Below are 11855 nucleotides of genomic sequence, written 5' to 3'. Positions count from 1 at the left end.
TGAATATGTGACTAAGTGCAAACAGAAAATCCAAGAAAAGACAGCAAAATATTGCAGAAAAAGCACCGTACACCAACGCTGTGTGCAAAAATCCCAGTGGGATGCAAGTCAAACAACAACAACAACAACAACCACAAGACAACTTAGATTAAGGCCATCAGTCCAACTCCGTACTACAACAACACAAACATGGCTAAACCAATACACTATTCCACGTGGCCACCCACAGTGGCTTTTTGTCGTTTCTGGATAAACCCCGAGGGTGTGGAATCAGTCTCCTGGCTCCGCCAAATGGGGTTTGGCCAGGAGACGTCACAGACGCCTGTACTTCCGGGGCTTCTGGCACAAGCTGAGTCACATTTTGAACACGTTTTGTAGTGGTTCTTGTGTTGAAGGTGGAGGGGTTACCAGGCCTTTTCAAACGTCCCTCCTTTTGACGCTGTGGTGGCTTACAAGCACCATGATTTTCGATTTGGCCATTCCCTCCATGGCATTGCTGACATCCACCGCAACGTTGTCGTCAGGCACCAAAGCGAGGAGGTCAGGGGTTGAGACAGACACACACACGAGCAGAAGAAGACAGCGACAAAGATCCCCCGTATAGCCTGTAACAGACTGTAGGGGCAAGTGCTGTTAGCGAGCACCTATGAAGGCCGGCACGGCACACGAGGGGGTGGGTGGCCAACACCACGCCCGGCCGCCTTTGTCTCCCTAGCGGCGATCTTTACACATCGCACCAGGTACTCATCTGAGGCACACACCTACATCAACAACAACTGCCATTCGCCACTATGTGGCGGTGACGTCACCACGACGCTTGTGCCAGGCCATGTGCACCTTGAGGCTACCACGTGAAGTGTCGAACGCCCGCTGGCAGGAGGTCACGGGGCAGACCCAGCAGGTGCCACGGGTCGACTGACTGAGATGACACACACACACAGACAGACCCACACAGACACACACACACACTTCCACACACGCACGCACGCACACAACAACAACAACCGCCATTCGCCACTAAGTGGCGGTGACGTCACCACGACGCTCGTGCCAGGCCACGTGCACCTTGAGGCTACCACGTGAAGTGTCGAACGCCCGCTGGCAGGAGGTCACGGGGCAGACCCAGCAGGTGCCACGGGTCGACTGACCGAGATGACATACATACACACACACAGACACACACACAGACACACACACATACACACACATAGACACACACACATACACACACAGACACACACACAGACACACTCTTGCGAATTGTCACCGGCGGACAACGTGGCTGGAGCATCTCAATGTTCTCGCTGCAGATCTTTGATTCCGGTCGAATGGCACGCCGAGTTCAACAACACTGGCTACAGCCGCTACAACCTCGGGAGCATCGCTCAGCACCCCAAGTTCAACGCATCCACGTGGGACTATGACGTGGCCCTGGTTCACCTGCTCACCAACGTCAGCCTGTCGGACCAGATCCGGCCCGCGTGCGTGCCCCACCGTCTTCAGCAAGTGCCTCTGCCGGGCAAATCCTGCTGGGTCAGAGGTAGCAAGCGTTTTGTGTCCGTTCGTCCCTTCGTCCATCTGTCACTCCCTCTGTTTGTCTGTCCCTTCATCCGTCTCCTCGTCCATCTGACCCTTCCTCTGTTTGTCTGTCCCTTCATCCGTCCCTTCGTCCATCTGTCACTCCCTCTGTTTGTCATTCCCTCCATTCGTTCCTTCGTTCATCTGACACTCCCTCTGTCTGTCATTCCCTCCATTCGTTCCTTCGTTCATCTGTCACTCCCTCTGTTTGTCATTCCCTCCATTCGTTCCTTCGTCCATCTGTCACTCCCTCTGTTTGTCATTCCTTCCATTCGTTCCTTCGTTCATCTGTCACTCCCTCTGTTTGTCTGTCCCTTCATCCGTCCCTTCGTCCATCTGTCACTCCCTCTGTTTGTCATTCCCTCCATTCGTTCCTTCGTTCATCTGTCACTCCCTCTGTCTGTCTGTCCCTCCATTCGTTCCTTTGTTGATCTGTCACTCCCTCTGTCTGTCATTCCATCCATTCGTTCCTTCGTTCATCTGTCACTCCCTCTGTTTGTCATTCCTTTCATCCTGCCCTTCGTTCATCTGTCACTCCCTCTGTTTGTCATTCCTTTCATCCTGTCCTTCGTTCATCTGACCCTTCCTCTGTTTGTCTGTCCCTTCATCCGTCCCTTCGTCCATCTGACCCTTCCTCTGTTTTTCCATTCTTTCATCGTCCCTCCATCCGGTTTCAGTTGACCCGTTTGTCTCGCTGGGGTTAAACGCCTTCTGCGGTTCAGGAAGCACTGCATCGGATTGCCGACCATCGCTGCTCGAGACGCGAACGCGAGCGAGTGGCACAAAGTCTGCCGCCTATTGTGGAGGTCATCATCATCAGCAACGGGGGAGGGGGGGGGATAAAAATTCAGTCGGCCCAGGGGAGAGCTTTGTGGTGACCATCCAATCCAGACTCCAAATATACAGCAGCAGCAGCAGGCATCGTCAGGGTCGAGATCGAACCCACGACCTCCTGTATACCAGGCGAGGTAGTTAACATCTCCTAGCCACTGTGATGATGATGATGATGGTGAGAGAGACACAGACTCGAAATATACAGCAGCAGGCATCGTCAGGGTCGGGATCGAACCCACGACCTCCTGTATACCAGGCGAGGTAGTTAACATCTAGCCACTGTGATGATGATGATGGTGAGAGAGACACAGACTCGAAATATACAGCAGCAGGCATCGTCAGGGTCGAGATCGAACCCACGACCTCCTGTATACCAGGCGAGGTAGTTAACATCTCCTAGCCACTGTGATGATGATGATGGTGAGAGAGACACAGACTCGAAATATACAGCAGCAGGCATCGTCAGGGTCGAGATCGACCCCACGACCTCCTGTATACCAGGCGAGGTAGTTAACATCTCCTAGCCACTGTGATGATGATGATGATGGTGAGAGAGACACAGACTCGAAATATGCAGCAGCAGGCATCGTCAGGGTCGGGATCGAACCCACGACCTCCTGTATACCAGGCGAGGTAGTTAACATCTCCTAGCCACTGTGATGATGATGATGATGGTGAGAGAGACACAGACTCGAAACATACAGCAGCAGGCATCGTCAGGGTCGAGATCGAACCCACGACCTCCTGTATACCAGGCGAGGGAGTTAACATCTCCTAGCCACTGTGATGATGATGATGGTGAGAGAGACGCAAACTCAAAATATACAGCAGCAGGCATCTTCAGGGTCGAGATCGAACCCACGACCTCCTGTATACCAGGCGAGGTAGTTAACATCTCCTAGCCACCACGGTGCCCGCTAATGTGAGACCGGGGGGCTAAGAATCAAACCTGTCGTGCAATCCGCTCCGTCAACCACCCCACCCCCGTTCCAATGGCAACAGTAACATTTGACGTGAAATGGATTAAATGTAACGATCTTGACGAACGGCGTGTGTTGTGTTGTGTGTTTGGTGTGCAGGTTCCGCCTTTTCAAAACGGGTGAGCATCATGGAGCAGAGTGAATGCCAGGTCGTGTTCAACGCCACGGTGACCAGCAGAAAACTCTGTGCCTCATTCGACCTGTGTGGGGTAAGTGGAAAAGCCCTGGGTGTGTGTGTGTGTGTTGACATCGAAGGACGCTGCTGCTGGGCAGTTGAAGGCAGTCGCCCTCCTGCAAGAACGGAGGGCAAAGGAGCGATGCTCACAACAACGAGCGGAGCGCCGGGAGGGCTAAAATGGAGCAAGTTGGCACAGTAGGGGGTATAGCTTGGTGTGGTGCATCTACCGGTCATCTCAGTCAGGCAACCCATGGCACCTGCTGGGGTCTGTCCCGAGACCTCCTGCACCTAGCCTGGCACAGTAGGGGGGTACAGTTTGGTGTGGTGCATCTACCGGTCATCTCAGTCAGGCAACTCATGGCACCTGCTGGGTTCTGTCCCGAGAGCTCCTGCACCTAGCCTGGCACAGTAGGGGGTACAGTTTGGTGTGGTGCATCTACCGGTCATCTCAGTCAGGCAACCCATGGCACCTGCTGGGGTCTGTCCCGAGACCTCCTGCACCTAGCCTGGCACAGTAGGGGGTACAGCTGGAGGTGCATCTAACGGTCATCTCAGTCAGCTAACCCATGGCACCTGCTGGGTTCTGTCCCGAGACCTCCTGCACCTAGCCTGGCACAGTAGGGGGGTACAGTTTGGTGTGGTGCATCTACCGGTCATCTCAGTCAGGCAACTCATGGCACCTGCTGGGTTCTGTCCCGAGAGCTCCTGCACCTAGCCTGGCACAGTAGGGGGGTACAGTTTGGTGTGGTGCATCTACCGGTCATCTCAGTCAGGCAACCCATGGCACCTGCTGGGGTCTGTCCCGAGACCTCCTGCACCTAGCCTGGCACAGTAGGGGGGTACAGTTTGGTGTGGTGCATCTACCGGTCATCTCAGTCAGGCAACCCATGGCACCTGCTGGGGTCTGTCCCGAGACCTCCTGCACCTAGCCTGGCACAGTAGGGGGTACAGCTGGAGGTGCATCTAACGGTCATCTCAGTCAGCTAACCCATGGCACCTGCTGGGTTCTGTCCCGAGACCTCCTGCACCTAGCCTGGCACAGTAGGGGGTACAGCTTGCTGTGGTGCATCTACCGGTCATCTCAATCGGCCAACCCATGGCACCTGCTGGGTTCTGTCCCGAGACCTCCTGCACCTAGCCTGGCACATAAGTCAGCCAACCCATGGCACCTGCTGGGTTCTGTCCCGAGACCTCCTGCACCTAGCCTGGCACATAAGTCAGCCAACCCATGGCACCTGCTGGGTCTGTCCCAAGACCTCCTGCACCTAGCCTGGCACATAAGTCAGCCAACCCATGGCACCTGCTGAGTTCTGTCCCGAGACCTCCTGCACCTAGCCTGGCACATAAGTCAGGCAACACATGGCACCTGCTGGGTTCTGTCCCGAGACCTCCTGCTACCGAGCCTTCGATTTTCACGTGATAGCCTCAAAGTGCACCTGGCCTGGCACAGGCTCCGTGGAGGCGTTACTTAGTCGCCAATCGAATGAAGCGATGTCTCATGAATCCATGGTCTTCTGAGACCGTACATTTGTAGGACAGCTCTAGAACACAAGCACGCACGCGTGGCGCAGATGCCGCGTAGTTTCACACGGAGTCGGCTTTCGCGACCAATATTATCCGTTATAATAAAAATGGCCATGCCCAGGCCTTAATAGGCAGTGCTTCTGCTGCTACTCGCTGCTAACAGCACTTGCCCCAACAGTCTGTTAATATATTCTTGGTTCTTTCGGTAAAGTCACGTAGAGTGGCAATAATAAAATAATAAAAATAAACATAATAAAATACAATTCTCACGACGTTTCGAGAAGACTCTGTCTCACCGACAGACCTGTTCTCCACCTGAGGACGGCTGCTTGCGTTGTGGCCGAAACGTCGTGAGAATTATTTTATAATGTTTTATTTTTATTACTTTATTATTTCTATTCTACGTGACTTTACCGAAAGAACCAAGAAGATGAATCCCTGCAGTCACGAAAGCTTTAAATCGAAGTTTGTTAATATATAAACAATAGTTTTTACCCTGTGAATAGGCTACTCAGGGGGATCTTTAGGGAGCGGTGGTCCAACGGTTGGCGCTACACTGCCCTACGAACCAACACCAGTGTCAGCGGTCATCTGAACTCAATCCTGGACCTCCCCTAGGTCTAATCAGCCTCAAATTAGTACTCAGCCCGATATGTAAACATCGCCACTGGGGGAGACAAAGGCTGCCTGGTGTGGTGTTGTTGGTGTTGGCCAACCCACCCCCAAACTTAATTTGTAGCTTTCGTGACTGCAGGAATGACTCTTTGGTTCTTTCGGTAAAGTCACGTATAAAGAGAAAGTAATAAATTAAATACTAGCAAACGATGTTTCGATTGCAACACAAGCAATCGTCATCAGGTATAAATGAAATAGAAACACAAATCTAGTATACTTAGAAATGTAATGTAATACAACACAGAGTCGGGTAACATAACAGTCAACGCCCTACCTGGTTGATTACGTTCTTCCAGAGACATATAGACAGACATATAAGCAGAGACAGATATCACAGAGATACATAGAGAGACACAAACATAGGCACACAGAGAAACCACGCTTCTGTGTCGAGGCCTTCAATAGAGAGAGGGAGCGGGGAGAGAGGGAGGGGTTAGAGAAATTAGCATGTCAATGAGTGGCACGCTGCAAAAGCTTGGAACAAATGAGGAGACAGGGAGAGAGACACACTGAATTAAATAAGCTAGCAACATTTCGAAATGTTACGTAATACAACAGAGAGAGTCGGATAACATAACAGTCAACACCCTACCTGGTTGATTCGGTTCTTCCTGAGAATGCTACATTTGAGAGAGAGATCAAACACAGAACCAGAGACATATAGACAAACACATAAGCAGACAGATATCACAGAGATACATAGAGAGAGACACAGACATAAATGAAATAGAAACACAAATCTAGTATACTTAGAAATGTAATGTAATGCAACAGAGAGTCGGATAACACAACAGTCAACACCCTACCTGGTTAAATTTCGATTTAAAGCTTTCGTGACTGCAGGGATTCATCTTATTGGTTCTTTCTGGTTTTCACCTAAGGACGGCTGCTTGCGTTGTGGCCGAAACGTCGTGATCATTATTTTATTACGTTTTATTTTTATTATTTTATTACTTCCCTCCTACGTGACTTTACCGAAAGAACCAAGAAGACCCTACCTGGTCGATTACGTTCCTCCTAATAATGCTACATTTGAGAAAGAGATAGATAGATACAACACAGAACCAGAGACATCTACCTCGTGTGCCCACAATTTGCCGGCCTTCATAGGCAGTGCTGCGACTTCCTCCCCACAGCACTTGGCCCCCGACAATCTTGCTAGAGGATCTGTGTCTCTGTCTTTCAGGAGCACACTTCGCCGCTGCTGTGCAAGGAGGTGGACGGACGACAATACGTGACAGGCGTGGGTGGTCGTGGATCCTGTGGTCCGACCTCGATGTTCAACAGGGTCTGGAGGGTCCTGAGCTTCATCAACCAAACCATCTACTGAAATTAATAACAACGTCTTCAGAGAAACACTCGGGTTCTGCAGGAGGGAGGGAGGGAGCGAGGGGAGTGAGGGAGTTGGCGTCTCTCTCATCATCATAGTGGCTAGGAGATGTTAACTGCCTCGCCTGGTATACAGGAGGTCGTGGGTTTGATTCAGACCCTGACACCTGCTGCTGTATATTTGGAGATTGTGTCTCTCTCCCCGTGGTCGCGTGGATCTTTCTCTGGGTCCTTTGGGGTTTTCTCCTCTACATTTAGGATCAATGGCACGGCATTTAGAGTATTTGGCTTCTGCAAGAAATGTCCACACGACGGCGTTGATGATGATGATGATAATAATCCCACTCCGTTGAGCTGCTATCATTTGTGATTACCGAAGTCACTTCTGAAAAAGAGCTACTACATAGCAGCTCAGTGGCATCTTACCTGGTAAAATAACAAAGTAGTTACTAGCCCTGAACGAAGTGTTTTGAGATACCTATAGCTTTGCATTACGGCAGGAGAAATTGGTAAATTTACGGGCAAATTAGGAACAGTATAACATTAAACGAAGTCATATTAGCAAGACAACAGATCACGTGTCCGTCTACAAAGCGATAAGTCACAGATACATGCGCGGAGACCCATAGACTCACACAGAGACCCATAGACTCACACAGAGACCCATAGACTCACACATACCCATAGACTCACACAGAGACCCATAGACTCACAGAGAGACCCATAGACTCACACCGAGACCCATAGACTCACACCGAGACCCATAGACTCACACAGAGACCCATAGACTCAAACATACCCATAGACTCACACAGAGACACATAGACTCACACTGAGACCCATAGACTCACACTGAGACCCATAGGCTCATACAGAGACCCATAGACTCACACAGAGACCCATAGACTCACACATACCCATAGACTCACACAGAGACCCATAGACTCACACAGAGACCCATAGACTCACACAGAGACCCATAGACTCACACACATACCCATAGACTCACACAGAGACCCAGACTCACACTGAGACCCATAGGCTCATACAGAGACCCATAGACTCACACAGAGACCCAAAGACTCACACAGAGACCCATAGACTCACACGTACCCATAGACTCACACAGAGACCCATAGACTCACACAGAGACCCATAGACTCACACATACCTATAGACTCACACAGAGACCCATAGACTCACACAAAGACCCATAGACTCACACAGAGACCCATAGACTCACACTGAGACCCATAGGCTCATACAGAGACCCATAGACTCACACAGAGACCCATAGACTCACACATACCCATAGACTCACACAGAGACCCATAGACTCACACAGAGACCCATAGACTCACACAGACCCATAGACTCACACAGAGACCCATAGACTCACACAGAGACCCATAGACTCACACAGAGACCCATAGACTCACACAGAGACCCATAGACTCACACACATACCCATAGACTCACACAGAGACCCAGACTCACACTGAGACCCATAGGCTCATACAGAGACCCATAGACTCACACAGAGACCCAAAGACTCACACAGAGACCCATAGACTCACACGTACCCATAGACTCACACAGAGACCCATAGACTCACACAGACACATAGACTCACACAGAGACCCATAGACTCACACAGAGACCCATAGACTCACACAGAGACCCATAGACTCACACATACCCATAGACTCACACAGAGACCCATAGACTCACAGAGAGACCCATAGACTCACACCGAGACCCATAGACTCACACCGAGACCCATAGACTCACACAGAGACCCATAGACTCAAACATACCCATAGACTCACACAAAGACCCATAGACTCACACAGAGACCCATAGACTCACACTGAGACCCATAGGCTCATACAGAGACCCATAGACTCACACAGAGACCCATAGACTCACACATACCCATAGACTCACACAGAGACCCAAAGACTCACACAGAGACCCATAGACTCACACAGAGACCCATAGACTCACACAGAGACCCATAAACTCACACAGAGACCCATAGACTCACACAGAGACCCATAGACTCACACACATACCCATAGACTCACACAGAGACCCAGACTCACACTGAGACCCATAGGCTCATACAGAGACCCATAGACTCACACAGAGACCCAAAGACTCACACAGAGACCCATAGACTCACACGTACCCATAGACTCACACAGAGACCCATAGACTCACACAGACACATAGACTCACACAGAGACCCATAGACTCACACAGAGACCCATAGACTCACACAGAGACCCATAGACTCACACATACCCATAGACTCACACAGAGACCCATAGACTCACAGAGAGACCCATAGACTCACACCGAGACCCATAGACTCACACCGAGACCCATAGACTCACACAGAGACCCATAGACTCAAACATACCCATATACTCACACAGAGACACATAGACTCACACTGAGACCCATAGACTCACACTGAGACCCATAGGCTCATACAGAGACCCATAGACTCACACAGAGACCCATAGACTCACACATACCCATAGACTCACACACATACCCATAGACTCACACAGAGACACATAGACTCACACTGAGACCCATAGACTCACACTGAGACCCATAGGCTCATACAGAGACCCATAGACTCACACAGAGACCCATAGACTCACACATACCCATAGACTCACACAGAGACCCATAGGCTCACACAGAGACCCATAGACTCACACAGAGACCCATAGACTCACACAGAGACCCATAGACTCACACAGAGACCCATAGACTCACACACATACCCATAGACTCACACAGAGACCCATACTCACACTGAGACCCATAGACTCACACTGAGACCCATAGGCTCATACAGAGACCCATAGACTCACACAGAGACCCATAGACTCACACATACCCATAGACTCACACAGAGACCCATAGGCTCACACAGAGACCCATAGACTCACACAGAGACCCATAGACTCACACAGAGACCCATAGGCTCACACAGAGACCCATAGACTCACACAGAGACCCATAGACTCACACAGAGACCCATAGGCTCACACAGAGACCCATAGACTCACACACATACCCATAGACTCACACAGAGACCCAGACTCACACTGAGACCCATAGGCTCACACAGAGACCCATAGGCTCACACAGAGACCCATAGACTCACACAGAGACCCATAGACTCACACAGAGACCCATAGACTCACACAGAGACCCAGACTCACACTGAGACCCATAGGCTCACACAGAGACCCATAGGCTCACACAGAGACCCATAGACTCACACAGAGACCCATAGACTCACACAGAGACCCATAGACTCACACAGAGACCCATAGACTCACACATACCCATAGACTCACACAGAGACCCATAGGCTCACACAGAGACCCATAGACTCACACAGAGACCCATAGACTCACACAGAGACCCATAGGCTCACACAGAGACCCATAGACTCACACAGAGACCCATAGACTCACACAGAGACCCATAGACTCACACAGAGACCCATAGACTCACACACATACCCATAGACTCACACAGAGACCCAGACTCACACTGAGACCCATAGGCTCACACAGAGACCCATAGGCTCACACAGAGACCCATAGACTCACACAAAGACCCATAGACTCACGCAGCAGAGACCCATAGACTCACACAGAGACCCATAGACTCACACAGAGACCCATAGACTCACACAGAGACCCATAGACTCACACACATACCCATAGACTCACACAGAGACCCAGACTCACACTGAGACCCATAGACTCACACAGAGACCCATAGACTCACGCAGAGACCCATAGACTCCTTACACTGGAGAGTCTATGGGTCTGTGTGTGCCAGAGAGCAAAATCCGCAACAATTCTAGTTAACGAGACGTTTCACAAATAATTACAACAAGAACAATAAGCAGCAGCAGCAGCCTCGTCAGGCGATTAGCCGAAAATTGTAAATGTTGTCGTGGGTTTACTCTCCAACGCACACACTCAACGGTAATTGCTGAACTAAGTAACGAATCAGCAGGTTTTGTTTACGTGACACCAACCCCTAACACTCATTGGGCTTCATCTTCTTGGTTCTTTCGGTAAAGTCACGTAGAAGGGAAATAATAAAATAAAAAAATACAACATAATAAAATAATTATAATAATAATAAACTAATAAAAATAAAACATAATAAAATAGTTATTTTATTATGTTTTATTTTTATTACTTTATAAAATAAGAAAACATAATAAAATAGTTATTTTATTATGTTTTATTTTCATTATTTTATTATTTCCCTTCTACGAGATGACTTTACCGAAATAACCAAGAAGATGACTCCCTGCAATCACGAAAGCTTTAAACAGAAGTGAAGAAGTCTGAAATTTGAAAGTAAAATGACCGTTTCTATTGTGTGTACTGATTACCGCATATAATGTGATTACAATATGATTGCACGGCATTATGTATACGTGTGTTGCAGCTATTAAAAGTGTAAAGGTGTTTGGGGAACGGTGGGTGTCCATGCGTGTGTTATGTTGGAGGCCTCTACGCAGTTTTGGTACGCAGTTGATCGTCGATTATATTCCACTGGTCAACACACTTTTTCTGGCATAAGGTATTCCAACAGTTTAAAGGTAATTTTGGGGTGCTGATTCCAAATCTGGCATCAGTTTTTGTCTATCACATCAGGTTTTGGAGATATCAAATATTGCATTTTCAATAAAAACTGCAGAAGAA

General features: G+C 49.5%; 1 protein-coding gene across 1 annotated transcript in view; it reads left to right on the top strand.

Moving 5' to 3' along the window:
- Window positions 1-11627, top strand: part of LOC144737999 (transmembrane protease serine 9-like) — a 20980-nt gene extending 9353 nt beyond the window's left edge. The window contains exons 5-7 of the mRNA XM_078620933.1: window positions 1311-1540; window positions 3492-3601; window positions 6956-11627. Of these exons, the coding sequence (XP_078477059.1) occupies window positions 1311-1540; window positions 3492-3601; window positions 6956-7099 (484 nt within the window). The 3' untranslated portion in view covers window positions 7100-11627. The remainder of the gene's footprint in view (window positions 1-1310; window positions 1541-3491; window positions 3602-6955) is intronic.
- The last annotated feature ends 228 nt before the right edge of the window (window positions 11628-11855 follow it).

This window comes from Lampetra planeri, chromosome 76, assembly GCF_965212315.1.
Source record: "Lampetra planeri chromosome 76, kcLamPlan1.2.h2, whole genome shotgun sequence".
NCBI classification, from domain to species: Eukaryota; Metazoa; Chordata; class Hyperoartia; order Petromyzontiformes; family Petromyzontidae; genus Lampetra; species Lampetra planeri.
This window is presented reverse-complemented; position numbering and strand designations above follow the sequence as displayed.